This window comes from Sinohyriopsis cumingii, chromosome 9 (genome assembly GCF_028554795.1).
Source record: "Sinohyriopsis cumingii isolate HCF-2022 chromosome 9, ASM2855479v2, whole genome shotgun sequence".
Lineage (NCBI taxonomy): Eukaryota > Metazoa > Mollusca > Bivalvia > Unionida > Unionidae > Sinohyriopsis > Sinohyriopsis cumingii.
The window spans coordinates 26,898,916-26,921,276 of record NC_142969.1 but is presented as its reverse complement, the minus strand read 5'-3'; the positions used below and the strand labels follow the sequence as shown (position 1 = coordinate 26,921,276).

The 22,361-nt window shown below is 34.4% G+C and overlaps 1 protein-coding gene across 5 annotated transcripts in view; it reads right to left on the bottom strand.

Moving 5' to 3' along the window:
* LOC149791443 (diacylglycerol kinase beta-like) overlaps positions 1 to 22,361 on the bottom strand; it is a 264,102-nt gene that overhangs the window by 179,771 nt on the left and 61,970 nt on the right. For 4 of the 5 annotated variants that reach the window (XM_089969976.1, XM_089969977.1, XM_089969978.1 and 1 more), the window contains exons 3-5: positions 20,964 to 21,040; positions 17,626 to 17,971; positions 13,762 to 13,917 (exon numbers count right to left, since the gene is read on the bottom strand). In XM_089969976.1, coding sequence (XP_089826102.1) covers positions 13,762 to 13,917; positions 17,626 to 17,971; positions 20,964 to 21,040 — 579 coding nt within the window. The remainder of the gene's footprint in view (positions 1 to 13,761; positions 13,918 to 17,625; positions 17,972 to 20,963; positions 21,041 to 22,361) is intronic. The other variant, XM_089969980.1, reaches the window with a different exon arrangement.

Below are 22,361 nucleotides of genomic sequence, written 5' to 3'. Positions count from 1 at the left end.
AATGTTCCACCATTATATGCCCGTGTCAGCTGTTTTAGAGTTGGACTACAGTATGATTATCTACAAATTCCCTGTCAGCTGAAATAGCCATGTCCACTATGCTGGACACAAATAGTCATGTCCACTATGCTGGACACAAATAGCCATTTCCACTATGCTGGACACAGATATCTGAGTGGACAATCAAACTGTACCAAACTGTACAATAGTCTAACTCAACAATAACTGACTCTAAATATACAATACTTTAAATGAAATTATTTACTGCAGAAATATTTAAATCCATGACCCACGTGCCTGTGATCATTATCGGCTTCCCTTCATATGCCATCTTAGTGAAATTTGAAATCCTCAGATCTGATAACCATTTCCTTCTTGAATTTATTTTTTTGAGTCAATATTTTATCCTCTTGTTACTTAGGAAATAAATGCAGCATTGTTTTATTAATGACTTCTTCTTCTCTTTACATTTTCTATAAAAAATGTCAGCAAGACATTCCTGCCAGGCAATGAAATTGATCATTTTTTGCTTCTTTAGCAATGAACATCCTCTATTCAGTTAACTCAAGATATGCTTGATTCGATCAGTCTAATCAACTCTAACATCCCAATATCGTCTATCTTCAGTTTATTCAGTCTTTTTATATGCCTTATGGGCACCATGGATGAACTTTCTAGCATCAAAGATGAAAGAAAAGGGTCACTGGTGCAAGGGTGCAGCCTAAAATGAGCCCTAGCTTGTTAAAAAGTTTTGATCTAAAGTGGCAAAAAGAACCAGTCAATCAAATACAAACACACACACACACAAACAAAAATATATATATATATATATATATATATATATATATATATATATATATATATATATATATATATATATATATATATATATATATATATATATATATATATAAATTATAAAATAAACAACACCAACACATAGAATGTGTGACTGGTTTTGCTTTAATGCTTCATCAGACTCATTCATGCGTGTTGTGTTGTTTATTTTATAATATATATATATATATATATATATATATATATATATATATATATATATATATATATATATATATATATATATATATCGCTCATGATAAAACCACACCACACACACATATATACATATGTCTATCATGATAAGAATCATCCAACAAATTGATGATATTTCTCTCTCTCTCTCTCTCTCTCTCTCTCTCTCTCTCTCTATATATATATATATATATATATGTCTTGTTCATAATAAAAACCATCAAGTGGTAACAAGATATTCAAATCATATGCAATATCATCGCATTAGTAGACCTTGCTCAAAACAGAAGCACATAACATATCCTGATAATGCAAGCCTACATGCAGTGTTTGATCAAGATTGGACTAGATATCTAATCTTCAGAGTGGTAACAAGCTCAGCCAATCAAATGCAATATCACCTGATTAATATCTGTGGATCCTATATATTAGTGAACCTATGTGAGGTAATGGTTATATAAAATTATATTAAACGTTGCATAAAAATCAGATGAAAACTATGACTTATAGAGTGGCAAAAAACTCAGCCGTTAAATTACTCTCTCATTAATATGTGTGGATCATGCTCATTAGAGCTCATCCTGAAGTTGTACCCTATGTATCCATATTTCAAATTTTATCAAACTCAGACCAGAAATATGGCTTCCTAAATGGTAACAAGCTCAACCAATCTGATTAGATAATCTCATTAATATGCATGCATCTTGCTCATTAATGACCTTGTCCAAGATCTTGACAACACAAACATATATAGCCCAAGACTGATCAAAATTAGATTTAAAAAAATGACCTACATAGTGGTAACATGCTCTGCCAATCAGATGCAAAGGTTACCTCATTAATATACATGGATCTCACTCATTATTGAATAAATTCAAGATCTTCAAGATGCAAAGCTCAACAAAATTAAATAAACAATAAAGAGTGGAAGATAGTCACATTAATATGTGTGGTTCTTGCTCATTACTTAACTCATCTCAGATCTTAAATGATATAATCAGAAATACGGTACTAAGAGTGGTAACATGGTCATCCAATCAGGTCACCTACTTAAGATGTGTGTATTTTGTTCATTATTGAATTCATTAGAGATAATGACAATATAATCTCATAATGTACATCTGATTCATAAAAGAAATAAGGACAGATGATGTGCAATAGATGACACATAACATGATGATGCACAATAGATGACACATGACATGATGATACACAACAGATGACACATGACAGATGATACACAACAGATGACACATAACTACAGTGAATAATACTTACTCAACTTTATTAATTTTCTTATGTTATTTTCTTAATGTAAAAAAAAATAATTTAAAACCCTTTTCAAGAATCAATGTCTGTGCTTCGAAATCTGGTACCTCAAACACTCAAACAAACATATATTTTCAACATGTGCTCTCTTCCAGTCTTGCAGAGAAGCTCTTTTGCAGCAATAAACAAATTATTTGAGGTCTAAGTTCAAAATGGTCAAACCTTGCACATTTTAATGATGACAGTTTTTCCACATGTTTCCATGGTGATCCATCTGAATCTTCCTGAACATGCAAAAACAGGATCTGCACAGGGTCTGGTCACGAAATGGAAACTTAGCTATCATTTTTGCTGCAACTTCTTCATCACACTCTTGAAGTAGCAGTTTAGCTGTGTTGGAGAAATGTCATCAGGGTTGCTATCATTTACATCAATTTAATATGATAATTTCTCATTTGCAATATGCTGCACACTTTCAAGATCATTTTATCCCCCACTAGAAATGTTCACATGTACATTGCAAGTTGTGCAGTACACAACACCTTCTCCCCTCCCACTACATTTTGCATTGAAATTTGCCTATCCAAGCAAAGTTGAACTTGCAAACCTTTTATTTTCAGCAGCATATTTCCTATGAATCCATTTCTGTACATTTCAACATGGTACCAAAATTATTATATTTCCAAATAGAAAAAGAACTGTTTTATACTTGTCAGACTGCCTGCAAACTGTTATACAAAATGCATTGCTTAATACTGAAATATAGATGAGTAAAACAACTGTACAATATATTAATCAGCTCATGTTACAAGCCATGACTGGACTGGTTGTTAGGTCAATGACCACTTGAATGATGGATTATGATAGTTGTTAGGTCAATGACCACTTGAATGATGGATTACGATAGTTGCAAAGGTCAAATGAATGTTGCTTAAGCTAGAAATAGCTATGCTTGGAAGATTTTTTTTCGATTTCCAAAAGTTTTTGTCAGCAAATGGGTAGATCAAAAGATGAGATTGAAAATCAAATGACTACAGGACAATCCAAGACACTTGGTATGAATGATGTGCAATTAGCTAAATAATGAGTTTTTAAAAAAATAAGATTTTTTTTCTGACCAACCTACCCAATTACTTTTTGCCATGAAACTGGAAACACACACATCGTTTTTGTAGGCCTAAGGTTGACTTAAAGGAATACTCTGCCAAACTCAGAAAGCCTGGATCAACCGTACATGCTTGTTTTGGTATTTAGTCAGGGCATTAACCTCTATTGGCTATCTAACAGTAAAATTTAGCTGCAAGGACATGATGTAGATAATTCACCAGACTTCTTCCTAATGAAACTCACTGGTTGTTGAATGACAATGCTATTTTCCCAGAACAATTGACTCCTTGTAAAATTGGTTTGGCGCTATCTTATTTGAAAGACAGTGACATCCAATATAGAACAGGAAAGGTTAATGCAATAAAAATATCAATTTTCTTGATTACTGGTCGGAAGTGGAGGTGAATAAATTTGTTTTTGAGGACAGTTCATTCAATTTTAACATTTGTGCATCAGCAGAATTGATGAGTGGACATTGGTCAATGGCACTAGAATAGCAATTGATAGATTAGATGAGGTCGTCTAGTATATTGAAAAAGTATGATCCAATTATGAGAGTACTTCCCAATCTAACTCTGAAACAAGTATAGCAGTTATAAGTCTGATGGATTGAGAGCAAGGCAAATAAACAGTTAAAAGAGCTATTCTCTGATACAACATGGAGATGCGTAGTGACTTGTTGTCTTTTTTCTTGAACATGAAGATGTGTATTGATATGTTGTCTTTTTTCTAGAACATGAAGATGTGTATTGATTTGTTGTCTTTTTTCTGGAACATGAATATGTATTAACTGTTGTCTTTTTCTGTAGCATGAAGATATGAATTTACAACTATTAGATCCCAGGTTCAACTAATAGTAAAGGTTAGATCCCAGGTTCAACTAATAGTAAAGGTTAGATCCCAGGTTCAACTAATAGTAAAGGTTAGATCCCAGGTTCAACTAATAGTAAAGATTCATTTCAGGTTTCAATAATACATCACTGCTCCTTTGTTTTTAGTGCAACTGGATAACTTGCAACAAACATCTTATAATGCAGAAGGTGAAAATAACAAAATAATGGCAATTCTCTAATGGCCTAGTGCTTAGAGTGTCTGCCTCGGATGTGGGAGGTCATGGGTTCAAACCCCAGCCGAGTCATACCAAAGACTTATAAAAATCGTACAAGCAGCTGCCTCACTAGGCACTCAGCATTAACAGGTTAGTTTTAGGACTGGTCGGCCTGGTGTCAGGATAATGTGACTGGGTGTGAAATCATGCTACATGTCTGTGGCATGATGCCCCAATGCAGGACATCACTATAAACTACCATATTACAGTGATATGACTTAAAAATTGTTAAAGCTACGTTAAAAATCCAAATCTCTCTCACACACACACACCAAAATAATGGGTCCCTATTTGCTGAATACAAAATAAAATTTAAATTAGAAAGTGAGACCTTTATAAATGGCTTGTTTTATCATTGAAAACAGTGGTTAGTTGTTGTTTTTTGTTGCAGGGTTTAGCGCCATTTTTCAGCACAAGATAGTCTATACATGGTGGCCAATATAAATGGTGGAGGAAGAACCTGGAAAAAGCCCAGAAAAAAACACTGACCCATGACAAACTACTGGCTGAACGCAAGACTCAAACCCACACAAAGAGAAGTGAGATGGCAGTGATCTGTAACAGTGAGTGCTTTAGACTACTCGGCCACTCTGGGCCATGACAGTGATTAGTGCCAAGACATCTAAATTCATGAAATTGATGTCTATTATTTTGTTAAATTTTCTTTATAAAAAAAATATTCTCAGATCAATGCAAATAACAATATATGATGCATTATCAATCCATGAAAATATTTATAATGCCTAATGCCTACTGGTGGCAACACTTTAAGAAACAAATACCAATTAAATGAGTCTTGTCAAATGAAATTGGTGTCTCAGTTTAGCTTCTAATTTGGTTGCAGCATAATCATCATAAATGTGATATGCCCTCTTGTTTTAAAACATAAAAAGTGTTAATTGACCATCAAAGCAATGCCTGGGAGTGTTTCCATGAGAACCTAATTAGAGCCGACTGTGTTTTGATCTATTACTTGTGGAAGTGTTTGTTGCATTGTTACAATCAATTAAGAGTAGACCTGCTTTGTATTACAATGTAAATTACATTTTTTTGTATCAAATCAAGTAAAGGGAATGAATAAAATCAAGAAGGCATGCAAATCCATCCTACTTAAGAGCTGGCCATGACTGTCAAGTCAACTCATTTCACCTGACCAATAGAACACTGTATTCAACATTATTATGTCAGTAAATGTGATCAAGGATAGCATGGGAACTAAGAGAAAAGCCTACTCGGTACATGAAAAACTTGTATAGATAGGATTCAGAGAAGTACGATCCAAAGTTTGAAATGAGCATAGAATTCCTAAGTTAGTGCTCAAAGGTTTGTTTAAAGATGAATAGAATTATTGTGATTACTTTCAATGAAATAAGAGTCTAAATATTTTATTGACAGAACAATAGAAAATGCAGGTTTTACATTGTTGTTTCTCGAAATACTGTGGGACTTTTTAAAAAATATTTTCATTCTGAATCATTAGAATGTATCCACATTCATAAGCAAAAGGCAGTGGTGTCATACATAATGGTAAACATGTGATCTCTTATTAAACCTGCCAGTGATGTTTTCATGGCTCTTAGAAAATAAAGGTCATTTATAAAGAAAAGCAAAAAGGTTCATTAGAAGAAAAAAACTATTTACCGAGATTTATTCCTAACTCGACTATAAATGAGTCTTCAACCTTCCCTTCCCCACCCCCACCACCTCTTCACTCTGTGGATGACCATCCCTTTCTGAAGTTTATTTTTAGTACCTTGTGCCCTCGCTTATGCTGCAATCCAAGTTCTTGGAACCCACTGTGCACAAGTCATTGAAGGTGAGGTGTTCTGTAAATTCATTTGTGGCTCCACTAGTACTGGCAATTAATTTGTGGTTCCAAAGGTGGATTTGGGTGGCAAAGCCAGCACTTCCTGTCCCCAATGGCAAACAACTGGAATTTTCCTTACAGAAAGTTTCTTTACTGTTTACAATTATGCTCTGGAAATACTTACATTACTGTAGCTTCTGAAGCTTCTCTGTGTTCCCACCATGGGTTCCATCCCTAAAATCCCTTTCCTAACTGCTTACACACACACCCAAATGATATTCCTGGATTGGTCCCTAGGGTCCACAAATATTGACAATTCTTTTGAGGCTCTACCAATACTCTCAATTCCTTTGAGGCTCCATCAATACTGTCAATTCATTTGAGGCTTAACTAATACTGTCAATTCATCTGAGGCTTAACTAATACTGTCAATTCATCTGAGGCTTAACTAATACTGTCAATTCATTTGAGGCTTAACTAATACTGTCAATTCATTTGAGGCTTAACTAATACTGTCAATTAATTTAAGACTTCACTAATACTGTCAATTAATTTGAGACTTCACTAATACTGTCAATTTATCTGAGACTTCACTAATACTGTCAATTAATTTGAGACTTCACTATTACTGTCAATTTATCTGAGACTTCACTAATACTGTCAACTAATATGATGGCTGCAGAACTGCTTATGATGCAATTACATACCTAGTTATTTGACTCCATTTATTAATGTGCCTGAGTGAATGTGCTAATGCAAACCAAACTTAATGGATCATGAAATATTGGTCGCAGTGACATAATTTTCACTTTAAGGTGAAATACTCTACATAACACATCTAAATATCAAATTATGCAACTAGAAGTAATAGTGTCTGTGAAAAATACCTCAATACAAACCCTAAACATGAGCAACAGAGCTCATCCCAAAAGAAAGTACAAATCAATGAACAATGAAATACTCTTGCTTGTGATCAAACTCCTCTAAGATCTTGGTGATTTTATATGAGACTACATTCCAAGTTTGATCAAAATCTGATCACATGCTGTGTATATCATCTCATCTATTATACCTGAGTACCCTCAAAAAAGACTTTTCCTTATTACTCTCAGAACAAAATGTGAATGGCTATCTAAAGTCATCTTGCATTAGGAAACCTACTATCAGTACATAATATTACTCAGCCTCCTCGTCAAAGTGAAATAATGTTTATGCAAACATTCAAAATGTTCTTTATTTAAAATGTGATTCATACAATCATTTCTCCTGCCATGTGACATTGTTAAGTCTGCTGAGAAAAGATTATAACACATTATTCAACTAATGTTCATGTAAAGGCACGGAATTCATCTAATGTTAAATGCCTTATGCAACCTAAAAATTTCAGTATCAAGAGTGATTTTTCTTTGTAGAGGCACTTTATAATCCTCATTGACCTTTCTCCGCAATTTCAAATTGATCAATATTCAATTTCTTTTCAAATGTTGCATCATTGACAAAAAATGCAGAGACTGCATTACTTCTGAAATGCAAGCATTTAGTTAGTCTTTAACAAAAGAATTATAATGTTTTGTGTTTTTGTTGGCTTTAACAGGCCCCTGAATACAGTATTGGCTGTATAATAACAAGAAAATAGGAGCTAAACGAAAAGTGACGAAGAAACTGAGCTCATCTAAAATAATAACTCAATATTAACTCAACTGAGCTCAATTCATATATTAATAAAGGAAAGACAAAGATAGTGATGGATAGACATCATCAATCCACAGGCCAAGTTGCAATCCACCCAAAATGACTTACACAGCTCCTTCCCTTTCAATCTTGTTAATTTAATTCAAAGAGGAAACTCAATGTCAAGCTTTCTACATCCATCAAATAAATCTTCGCTGTAAAACCTGGACAACTTGAGGTAGAGTTCCTTATTTAATACTGTCAGTGAAGCTTTATTCCAAGTAGGCATTATTTAAATAATAGCATAGGTTTTGTTCCTAGCATCTCTGCAAAAAAAGCAAAGAGATGCCAACCACATATTGAATACATTAATAAGAGAAATATAATGAAATGAGAACTCAGCAGAATTTTGGTTCCAGAGATATACTGACAATTAAAAGACTTATTCAGAATATGTTCTGATCAGCACAACAGATCAAAAATATATATAAAGGATCTGTCATGAAGTGAAAATGTCACTGCAACCCAAATTTCATGATTCATCGAGTTTTCTTTGTATCAGCACATTTTGGAAATGGCAAAAACTGCAGGTGACATACAACATTCACATTGAGAAATCTACCATCACAAGAATCTGAGACTTTTCCAAGCCATCGGAGCTACCATATACATGTAGGATTTAGATATTTTGTTAAATGCTAAACGATAAACAAAATATTGTTTTCAAGAATAAACTGTACCTGCATGCACAATATACCAGATATGTGAAGACATATGCATGTGATGTGACATAAGTTAAAGATAGTGACATAAGATTGTCATCAGAGGAGAATTTGGCCAATCAAAGAGCATACTTTAAACATCCAGTTCTAAGGGTATTCTTTGGTTAAATTAAGGCACACTGGAATCAAGTTTACAAATGTACTTAGAATTTTGGGATGGTTTCGTCATTTCAGGGAGGGTCATGAATCCATGTAAAATAACCCATGTTTTGGAAGACTTGTCAGCGAATGGCGAATGGGAAGTGATTGCTGTTTAGGGGACAATGGATGAAGATGCTTGATCCATATTGGAAGATCTTTCTATTTTCACTGGCATTAATGTGTCAGCTGTTTTTCAACAAAATGCAAATCATTTGCCAACAGCTGATCAAGAAGATTTCTGAGTTTAAATTTTTCAACGTCTACTCACCAAATATGAAAAGAGTGTCCAGAGATGTTTGATTGAACAAAATTGTCAAAGGTGATGAAACATGGACTTAAATTTTTAACCCAACCCATGAGAAAATATTATGTCTGGATGGGAGAAAGCAAGCACAAACTACAAACAGCTCAATACAGTCAGACTGTCATGAGAGTTTTACATGCACCATTTTGAATGTAAAGACCCTCTCATCTCAGTACCTCTGCTGGACCCTACTAATGACACTGCATATATTATGTCTCTAAAGTTTGGTCGAAAGATGTGACTCATTACTGAAACAAACATCAGCACACAGGTGCCCAAGATATTCATCTACTCTATGACAAGACACTGGAGCACAAATCAGCCCTTGTGACAGTCTTCCTGAGGAAGCACAGTATCCAAATTTGCCACAACCTTCACACAGCCCTGATTTAGCTCCAAGTAATTTTTGGCTTATCAAAGATTCACCAATGGACAGATAATTAAAAACAAATATTATCATGCACTTGGGAGAAGTTTTCCAGTGTATGAGTAATATACCAAAACGTAAATAAAAATGGCATTTAATAATTGATATTTTTATACTGGAAAAATATGTCAAGGTGTATAGGTAGTATTTTATAATATGCACTGATGTATTTTTCACTGACAAAGAACTTTTTGGGTCAGCACTATAACTCCAGAACTTTTAAAGATCCTTTCTTATGAAGTTTTATCAAATTACAATTACAAAGACCCAGATCTGCCAGGGCCCTGAGTGGCCGAGTGGTCTAAAGCGTTCACCATTCCGGATCACTGCCATCTCACCTCTGTCTACATGAGTTCGAGTCCAAGGCTCGGCTAGCGTGGGTACGTGGAAAAGCCTGCCAGTAGCTTCTCGTGGGTCGGTGGTTCTTCCCTGGGTTTTCCAGGGTTCATCCTCCACTAGTTATACTGGCCGCCATGTATAGCCTATCTTGTGCTGAAAAATGGCGTTAAGCCCTAGAACAACAACAACAACAACAACCCAGATCTGCCCTCACATAACTCCCAGGCAAATCAGTAACAATGCAGATTGTTGGGACTAATGAGTAGAACACCCTGACCCACCACTGCATAATGTGAAGGCAGATTAAGTACACTGTTGTTTGCAGTTAAACCAGACTTACCTGTCAGTATATATGGCACACGAATGACTTACCTGTAAGTATATATCACACAAGAATAGTGGGCCTGGGATATCATATAGTCGAATTCACATCGTCCAGATAGGCTACTACATGATATAACTTGTTCTACACTTTTTTCAAAATATTACATAAATAAAACTAAGGAGTCTTGATTCACATGAAAGATAATAGGAATATCCTAAGCTAACCACTTCATGTTAAAGTGTCTTCTCAGGGTTAACATGTTAACTTCAAGATAGACAACTAGGATATCATCTACCTTTGATTTTTTTTATTTTTTTTACCATGATCAAGAAGCAAAGGCCCTAGTAGGCTTAAGACCGCTCACCTGGACGATATCTGCCTAGAAGCTGGAAAAGAAACCTGGGCCAATATGAAACTTTCTGTAGAAAGTTCTTTGATTACATGTCATCAAAACAATTGTTTCAAGGTTTTATATTCTCTGTATCTTCAGATACATATTTATACCTTTTGCGCAATACTGAATGGCCCTTGTGCCTGGATGCTTTCGACCAAAGTTGGTCAAAATCTGTTTAGCTAGTCTTTTCAAGATGAAGCTTTTAAAAAATATCAACCACATCTGATGACTGAGTGGCAACGTTTGTATAAATCTGAAGGATTTCAAGCTTGGATGATATCTGCCCAATGTGTTCAAATTCTATTGAGCAGTTATTTTGAGAAGTTGTTAAAGGTACTTCTATTTTTAGTAACAGTGGCCACAAATGAAGGCAAATAACAATCAACTGTATAAACTTCCAAAACTTTATGTCAGGATGCTTTCTGTCAAATTTGTTAAAGTCTGGGGAGCAAATTTTTGAGAAGTTATTCAAACATTTTTCTATCTTTAGCAATGGCAGTCTTAATTCACAGCAGAAAGACACTGTTTCGAAAAAGCCTAAAAATCAAATATGCAAAAATAATTTCTGTAAATTCTGGTTGAATTCTGTTGAGCAATTTCGAGAAATATTTAAATGCTTGTCTTTTTTTAGTCAAAGTGGCCATATATGACAGCAGATCACATGATCTGAACAAACCTGAAACTCCTTCATCCCAAGATTCCTTATGGCCAAATTTGTTCAAAGTGGTATAGTTGTTTATTTAAAGGAGTTGAAAATAGAAACTGTTGATAGACAACACAAGAAGTATGACGGACAACAGGAATACAGCAAAAGCCCACGGGAACTTAAGGCCAGGTGAGCTAAAAACAGCAATAAAAGAACTCTAGACATCAGAACATAAAGCTGTCTCTTGTTGTAGCAAATTCAAAGATATAACAGACCACAAAAAAGACAAACTGAATGATTTAGAACAGTAGTTTCCAACCTTTTCTTTAACTTCAAAAAAAATCTGAATGCCAAAGTTGTACTTTCAGTCCTGCAAATATACATGAATTTGTGGACAGGTGGAATGACCCTGCAAGCTCCCCCATGGGTCTGCTGGCCTACAGGATGGGCAACATTGACCTAAAGGACAGACTACTATGCTGTACATAAGGATCATACAGACCAAAAAAGAAAGTTTATTATTATAAGCTCATTTTTTTCCCCGTTAACTTTACATTGTCAGAATCGTTCAATATTCCCCGATACTGAACGCGCGCGACAATACACATATAGCATTCATGTGAATAAAGGAACTACTTTCTATTGTAAACAAACAATGACGCAGATGCACTTTTGATTTGTAAACAAATCATATACACTCGCGTAAGAGGCTCTTTACGTTGTGGTTGTTTAAATTTGTTTCTGAATGAACTAAAACATTTTTCGTGGACTGCAATAAAACCAAGCTGTTTTGGCACATTCCACGTTGATACAATGTTACGGATTTAGGCTAGCTACATTATATAAAAGACCGAAGATTAGGTCCTTACAAGTAACATACGAGTGACAAGGCATATACTGTCTTCTTTAGCTGGTGATAAGAATGACAAAAAAGTATACTTCCAGTTTTACATCCTGAATTTCCTCAAAATGTACTTTCTTAGTTCTGCCGATCCGAATTACACGTACCATGTCATAGGTTCTCAATCTTGATTACACATTTTGAAATTGTGCTGTAATTTCGATGATAACTGCAATTGCATCCTCCTTACTGCCCTCAAAATGAAATAAGCATTAAATTCCATAGCGTCTTTTTGACAATTGCAATTGAAAGACTTAATATTTTTCCCACGTTAAGATTTCAAACATTCAAAGACAGAAACAGAAACACATTTGCAGATGTAAACACGCTTCTCCTGCACCACTTCAATCCGATGTATTTCATGTATAATTTGCACAGATGAATCCAGTCCAAAATCACAAACTTTCATTGAATCGAAACAAAATACCAAAATATATTCATTCCAGATCAAATGGAACAGTTGTTGCAATGCGCATTCATTCACAATATGACTGCAAATTTCAATTTTAACTACACACGCCATTTTCTTTTGAAAGTTATGTCGAGCATGCGACTAAGTTCAAATTTATCTGGGCGGAGTTATGTGCGCATTAATAATGATGTCATTGTGTAATGATAAATCTGTGCTTGTGTATTTAGTTTGGAATTCGGCATTCATTCATTTACATTGTTTCTTGTAGTGTATTTTGTTTATATAATTAAACCTAAGGTAGAATAAAAAAATGAGCATATAATAAAAAGGTTACTGTCGTTTTGTCGGAAGGATATACTGCACTCACAAGTTCGTGCAGTATTCCATGCCAAAACTTGTTCATATTTCCCCATACAAATGCAGTAACCTATAATTACTGTGATGGACTTTTGCATTAAATAATGCAATAACTTCTGTCAAAAGTTTTATATTGGTTACTGGAATTCCTTTACACCACGGTTTATAATCTTAAGTACGGTTTATGCTCTTAAGTACTGTGAATTTTAGTACATCAAACAAGTCACACGACTTTATGATTATAAATTCATTGATAAGCCATTTGATACCTTAAATATTTCACAAGGAAAATATCATAACAGCACACTGGGTAGATGTGATGCAGTAAATTGTCAAGTAATATTGTAAGAAAGGGGCAGCATTCACCTGTACCTCAAACTACTGACTTGTTTCTATTGGTTTATTGCTCAAAATCTACGTATTTAATCACTCAAATCTAACAAGTGTATTAATTTTGTATAAACTAACAAATTCATTGATAATTCATTATTTATATTTCTCTAAAGCTCCTAACCCTGGGGTTGCAACTCAAATTAGGGTCGTGAGAATGTTTTTGATGGTCATGGAGGGTTCCAAGATTTTTTTTTTGAGGGTGGCAAAACTTAACAAAATGTGGAAACGGGGTGGTGAGGCTCAGAAAATAATGTTTTATGGTTGAGGCCCAAACACTAATAAATTTTATATGAAACAAACACTCATACAAGATCATCCATTTACAGCCAGGAAAAATCAAACATACCATTATGAGCACTATGCATGCTATGGTCCGACTTTTTGGATGAGGACCTGGAGTGGTTTGAAGCATCTGGAGTGGCCTCCCCTGCTGTTTGAGCTTTTTCAATTGCTGGATTGGCTGTTACCGCCACTGATGGATGTGTTGATGCTGTGGCTGAACCTGGAAATAATTCAAAACATGCATAAATATTGTTCAATAAATAATTCAAATAATAAATAATTCAATAAATATTATTCAGCTTAATTTAAAACCAGTTGGCAGGTCCAACAACATTTGTGTAGAAAGTAAAATCATGAATATCAATGATCCTAAACTAATTATAATGGACTAAAATATGTTATATTTGGCAATAATATGAATTGGAATGGGATTTGAATAAAACAATTTCATTAAAAATTACTTTAATTATGTGGTAGGATAATGGTAAAATTGAAACATCTCTAAATTTAGAGAACTTTCTGACTGATATTTAACTAATTTTTTTAGCAGTAAACCTGTATAGCTGAAAGATCTGATGCCAATGTGACATACTGTCTTTATTTCTATTTGATGTAGTGTGACAAAATTTAATATTTCACTAATTTTGTAACAAAACTTTATTAACATGTCTTTGAGCTAGAATAATATATGAACTCACACTTCACCTACCATTACAGTGCATTAAAGAGCTCTAGTGGCCAGTGGTCATTTCAGGGTAAAACCATCGTTGTTTAGAAGGAATTTTTACTTACAAGTTGAGTCTAACTGCCAACAACACAGACACTGATCTGTCACTGAATGGCAGATCTAGATCCATACAGTTGCTTAGAAGTAATCAGTAGAAGAAACAACACAGACCCTGATCTGTTGATGCATTATGCAATGGAAGGTCATAGCCTGTTGTTTTCAGCTGGACTCAGCTAAAGCAAGTATATTACAGTATGTTGACTGAAGCTTTGTCTCTGCTACAAACTAAGCTTGAATGTTTTCAATGTTCATACTTTAAAAAAATTGTGACTAAATCTGAATGAACATTGGACATAACGTATTTTTTTAATCCCAAATGACCTCCAACCTTATGCAAATGACCTCTAACCTTATGTAAAGGAATGTAACTTGTATCTGTCCTAGAAGAAAGTGCAGACTGGTATTTGGTACAGTGTTTCAGTTCTGTTATAAAACATTCGTGAATTGTATACCAAAATTTATCGGTCATAAAGCTAATTTAAGATTAGTTCAAAGTATAACTATCATAATTTGAAGTACAACCTGAAAACATAGCCATGTTCTCCCTACAGGAGAAGAACTGAAGATATACCCTACTCAATTCTTATTTCCTTCACTGCTTGTATATCTGTGGCATAAAAATTGCTGTTGAGCAACAGGACCCAAATTAAAGATATCAACAATGATGTTTAAACTCTTGTCTCAATCTTCAGTGAGAAAAGCTATTGACTATTTGGTCATATTGCACTCACAACTGTATAGACCCAGACTGTGCTGTTACATCAGTGCTCCTGAGAGTATGGCAGTCCTCCATGTTTAACCAATGTATCACCTACATTTTCAAGTGCATAATACTTTTTCCATGATTGACTCTTTTTAATAAAGATTTACTTATGAAACAGCAAAAGAAAGAGAATGGTTTTTCTTCTTTTATCCTACTCTTAAAATCCTCAAAAATCTTATCCATAATCAGTCTGGCAATAGAATTCGAAATTTGGCCAGAAACTGGGCCACTTTGCTCAAAATGATTAACAGGGTACCTCTATTAACAGATGACAAGGCATACAAAGGTTTTATCAAAAGCATATTTGGTAAGTTTCCAAATTAAAATTTTCATGTATTTTGTTTTTTATTACGCACAGTTTATGCCAATATGTCCCATGTCTGCAATCTGGCTTAGTGCTGCAGAAAGGAAACTGTACATCTAAGCCTAAAATTGTTTTCTTTCAACCCATACCACCTAACATTTGACAAACTAATTCAAATACAATACTTTAATTTTGGTCATGTAGTCCATAGCATTACCATGTTATATCGAATTGCACTATCACAAATGGTTTAATAATGTGAAAGAGCTATATAAATTAACCTCACCTATATGGCAGTGCACCTTTATGACTCCTAGTAACAGCTTAATCGTAAGGGAGTGGTAATGCACTGCCTTATATTCATAAATGCAACAATAATAAAGTCATCTAATGTCTGAAATCAAATAATCTGTCTGTATCAATGGATCATTGTTTTTATTATAATAGTCTCTGGATATATGTCTACTTAATAAAAAAGTAATTTCATTATGATTCTCTTTAATACAGTTTTATCTGCTTTATAAAAAGATCTTAACAAATGCTAAATGTGGCTTTTTGTTAAGTTTTACATAAATATCAAACTTCATTGACAAAAAGCATCACACAGAAATTGGGTGAAAAAAAATAAAACAAAGCAAATATAACCATATAACTGGTTACTTTTACTGCCCTAAATTTGACTGAATTTCATCAGAAATGGATGATTACATTTTTTTATGTTTATTTTCAGGATTTAACAGAACAAGTGATATTAATTAGAATAAACATGTAAATATTACATTAAATCTTCACCAATTGATTTCACTCATAAAATTATGCCAAAATTAACAGCAAGAAGCATACCAGACATATGCTGTACTATTCAAAGTTAGTCTGAATACACCACTAAGGACCTGAATCTTGGCTAACACAACATATATATTTTTGTATTAATGCTGGTGGCACAATGTTACGATACATCTGAAACTTTACATCAATGGACATGAGATATCCTAGTATGTTATTTCTGCTGTATCTATTGTCATTATGTAAATTTTAGGTGAGAGGAGAAAAATCAATGGTGAGGTTTAACTTCTTTTCAACAGTTTAAATGATCTCTCAGATTTATTTTAAAATCCATGCACAACAAACCATGCATTTGAGCAGAAACACTTATAACAAGACTTGGGGAATGGGCTGCTACATTTTGTGATTGCTAACACAGGAAATGACACCAACATCAAAAGGCAATAAAAATGGAAAAAGGTCTCAAAACATGTATATGCATGCAATATTCATTCTAAGCTTAATAAAAACACCCTTTGCATTTTTCTAAAGTCCAACTCTACTCAGTGAAAACAAAACAAGGTGAAATGATGTAATGCAAACCAAATGAAACCATATATCAAAGTACTGAGAACACCAAAACATCTAGTGAAGCAAACAATATCAGCTGACAAGTTGCAATAAATTTGGAAGGCATGAAAGATCAACAACCTTTTCACTAACAATGTGAAAATAATACATGCAGAATTAGGTATTTACTGTTACAAACCAACATAAGGACAACAAAACATCAATTATTATTTAACTATTAGACTGGTTCCATCCATTATCTTCTATGGACAAGATGGAACAGTCATCTGAGCTACTGAAGCTATAAGCCTCTAACCAAAGAAATAAATAAAAAAATTCTGCAGAAGAATAAAACGTAAACTATTAGCAAAATAAAAGTAGCTGAATTCTGATAATCAGGAAATAACCCGCTGAAAAGTGTCCATTACCAATTTACAAAATATTTTGACTTTTCACTTGTCTGGATGAACAGAATGTCCCCAGCTCTAAAATTGTTCTTCGTACCTTTCATCTGGACAATCATTTATTTGGACATTATCCATTTCAAACAAATGACATTCGACTGCACCCCAAAACATTCCTAATGGTATTTTGGTTTAGATCCTGACCATCATCAGGGGCTAAAGGCTAAGCACAGAACTGTCAAATAGCATAAAGCAAGTGGCTACACAAAAGAACTACAGCAGAAATAAAAAGCTACCCAAACTACTACAAATGCCAATGACGAGTGGGAAGCTACCTGCCCGACTCCGTCTACCCGTATCACTGCCACCACCACTGCTGTCATGGCGAATGTGGCCTTTTTCACCAATTAAATGTAATTTGTCAGTTAGTACATGGATTTTATCAGCTAAACCGTGGTACCCACTATGGATTTCAGTGGATTGCTGGGTAATAGGTGCACAAACAGTCTGAGAGGCAATGGCAGCCACATCTTTAAGGTTGTACTCTTTACCCATATTGTTTGTCTTTGGAGGCGCGGACTTTTTGATAAAGGATAAGAACAGATGCTTGCATAGCTCTTCTGGAATCTCTGCTTCCATGTATGTGTCCATGAAAAGCTTGAAGCCATGATAGTCAATCGGCTGAAAAAAGAATACAAGACACATCAGTTAATCAGCAAGCTGCACAAATACAGAAAATTCCAAATCAAGACGCTGACAATAATTCTCTTGAATGAGCGTGTGTCTCCTACTTCATAATCCCCAAGCCCAAACCAGTCACATAAAAAGTAGATCTCTGTGTCTTACTACATGTATATAGATATGTTCTTAAAAAGAATGCACTTATCAAGGTCAGTGACTGTACATGCAACACTGCTAAATAAATAAATGTAAATTAGAAAATGTACCTAATCACTAGATATGTTCTTAATAAGAAAGCACTTATCAAGGTCAGTGACTGTACATGCAACACTGTTAAATAAATCAATGTAAATTAGAAAATGTACATAATCACTGGATATGTCCTTAATAAGAAAGCACTTATCAAGGTCAGTGACTGTACATGCAACAATGTTAAATAAATCAATGTAATTTAGAAAAGGTATATAATCACTGACCAATGAAAAGTCAAGTTACTGTGACCTACTTATGCTAATCCAGATGAATTTATCCATCAAGTTTTATGACTATACAATGCAACAGTTTAAGGTGAAAAAGGCTAAATGCAGAAATTTAAGCTTGTGTCTATGGGAACAGCAACAAAAACTTCATCAGAAAAAATAGACTGGTGTCTCACTTTCATCCATACAATTTTGTAGCCACACTTCACGGCTGGCTTATCAAAAACATCCATGCAAAACTTTAATACAAAACATCAACAGTAATGATGCTGCTGATGCTGTCACTACCAGAAAGCTTACATCTGTGTCTCACTGTGCCTACCTGGGTGAGACAAAATGTAATACCTCTGACTACCCGATGGTCAACAGGTAAGACAAAATACTGCAATATGCACACTAACCAATAGCCACAGTAGCCCCAAGCCTGTACAGGACATACAGAGCTCTGGACTTTTAAGCACAGATACGTTGGAACTCTGAATGTCTGCCTAAGATCTCAAACAGGATTCCTCATAAAAATTATCTTCATTTTCTAATTAAAAGCTAATAAATACATAAATCAATCGAATCTATCTCCAGTATGTCCCATTTTCCCACATGCAAGGCAACTAATTCCCTTAATATATGCCTGCAACTATATCTTTAAATGCCAGAAAGATTTCCACCTGTAAATATCTAAAATTTAAATTAGTCAGTTTGAAGAAGTTAAATCAAATCAATATTTATATGCAAAATTTTAAAGATTTATATACATGTATAAACATGCACACAAAGAGAAATTTTAAATAAACACACTCAGGAGACTCAATTTAAAAAATTAAAAAATACTCTGGGGAGACTAATACTTACGTCCAGTGTGCACTAGGTTTGAAAGACCACCCTGCCAAAAAATATGGTCTCTCATGACAGGTGGTCTCTCATAACAGGTCACAACACTATATAATCAATAAATCTATACTTGGAGAACATGGTCACTCAAGACATATGGTCTCTCATGACAGGTGGTCTCTCATAACAGGTCACAACACTACATAATCAATAAATCTATACTTGGAGAACATGGTCACTCAAGACAGATGGCCTCTCAAGACAGGTTTTACTGTATTGAAAGAAAGTACATTCTGGTACATATTCAGTCAATGCTTATACTATAAGATATTAATAATTTTCAATTTTATATTCATGATTATTACGAAGTCAGCACACCATGCAATTGAAAATAAAACATGCCAAAAATTAAAGCAGTTACACAAATACATCAATCGTACGATGTGTTCTGAAAATATATATACAGTATATCCATACTGTACAGCAAATATAACAAATAATAAAATGGTGCAACATTGATTGTTCTTGTACTGTTACATATTCAACATTTCATTAAAGAATTCCAAAGAATGGATTTTCTGTCACTGAAAGCTACCAACTTATCACAGTGACACTGTCTTTAAGAGACAATTCGGCTTCCTGCTGTGTGGCTGATAGTTTAAATGTAATTTTTACTTAATATGCAAATACAACGTGGAAAAAAAACAACTTATTAAATAATTTCGAATAGTTCTTATTGGCTTTAAACAACTTCTTTTGATCTTTATAGCATGAAAGCAATTAAATTTAATAGTATCTCTGTAATTGCTTCTTTGATGCAGCTACTATGAAAGTTTCAATACATAAAGGAATAATCAGCCTTGAGATCATTTAGACCAATCACACCTGTTTTACCACACCTGTAAAAAACGACTTGATTTGAGGTGCAAATATTTAAACGTTATACCCAAATTAACATGACACTGTGTGCATCACTTGTCAATTATTATATTTACAGGTTTATACTTTTCATAGATGTGATATTTTCCTGGTAGCAAGGTAAACAAATCATGTTTCTGGTGTTGGGTCATTATTACATTTTCAAGAATGGATCTGAGAATTTCTCTATTATCCATAATTCTGATATTCCTGTTTGTAGAGTTGTTTACAACAAAGAATTTGTTTTAAAAAAATACATTCAACACCAAAAAGATCAGATTAAAAAGAATCCTGGATTGGAGATTGTCCAGTTTCCAGGAGTTTCATTGGAGAGCACTTCTGGAATTGTCTGGAAAAATTGTGCAATGAAAAGGAGAGCCCATAACTAAAAATGTCCTAATTGTTGAATTACCTCCGTTCCTATACAGTGTGTGTGTGTGTGTGTGTGTGTGTGTGTGTGTGTGTGTGTGTGTGTGTGTGTGTGTGTGTGTGTTAAAAGAAACTAATATAAGCTAAAAATACTCAAAGATTTCATATGGTCTAACTATGTATTTTTTCAAACAAAATATCTGCTGTTGGGAGATAATTTCTTTATTGAAAAGAAAGTACACTATATGATGACTAACAGTGTCAATTGCAGACTAAAGATCACTGAAATGAGTAAACAGGGACAAACAATCAATAAGCACTTTGAGGCAGGGGTAAGTGAGGGTGTAGGGTGGGGTTAGGTGGCAGGGAAGTAGATTAGATTATATCCAAGTTCTCACTTCTTCCGGGTTGTACTTTGAAAGTGCTCCATGCCCACTGAACTCATTAAGAACATCTTTCAACTTTTTGTTGGAGTCTGAAAAACACAAAAAAGTATAATAGAACTATAATCACCATAATCTTCAGCCAAATGTAGTGCATGTGATGCTGAGTTTCAAACTATGTTCAACTGGCAACAAAAGTGGTTGGCATTAAAAGTGATGCCACCTTTTACTAAGGTAATGTTCCAAAACAGATGTCACAATTGTGCATAAAAACACACACACCCCTTAAAAACAATTGGTACAAAATGCTGAGAAGCTACATTATGTTGATTGGTTCTCATTACACATGAACTCCAATTAGGTATGGGGCCAGTGGTTTTAGGTGCACACCTGTACAGATCACCTCTGGTGGGGTCAGTTTGAATGTCAGCTTGGCCAATGTGGGTATATAAGAAAGCTTGCCAGTAACTTCCCATGGGTATTTATTCCAGAGATCTTACTACTACTGCCATGCATATCCCATCAAGAAATGTACAGGCTGCCATGCATATCCCATCAAGAAATGTACTGGCTGCCATGCATATCCCATCAAGAAATGTACAGGCTGCCATGCATATCCCATCAAGAAATGTACTGGCTGCCATGCATATCGCATCAAGAAATGTACTGGCTGCCATGCATATCCCATCAAGAAATGTACTGGCTGCTATGCATATCCCATCAAGAAATGTGCAGGCTGCCATGCATATCCCATCAAGAAATGTACAGGCTGCCATGCATATCCCATAAAGAAATGTACTGGCAGCCATGTATATCCCATCAAGAAATGTACATGCTGCTATGCATATCCCATCAAGAAATGTACAGGCTGCCATGGATATCCCATCAAGAAATGTACAGGCTGCCATGTATATCCCATCAAGAGCTGGAAAATGGCATTAAACCCACAAAGCCAAACCAAATAATTTTGTACGTCAGTTAAGAAGGAACAAGCAAATTCAGTGAATTATGTTCCCTGTCTACCATGGTGAAATCACCCAAGTAAACAAAAATGAAACCTGACAATAACATTCAAGACAGAGATTTAAAGTTACATGGCAAACAAGGTAAATAACTTGCATTGCCAACTCTTAAAACTTTTTTTAAAAAATGCAGAAATGGCCAAAATAAAAACTGATAAATGACCTTCACCTTGAATATAAACCACGATACACTGAACTAAGATCATGTCTGTACCTCAAAAAGATTCTATGTTATAAAGATTTATCAGCATACAAAGTTTCATCACTTAATCTCATATGGCTTTTAATTTAAACAGCAAAACGGAAAGTGTGATGAAATTGTAAAATACTGAACTGTGAGATAAAGCCCAAATTTGGTATGTGACACCTTCTTATAACGATGTAAATATTC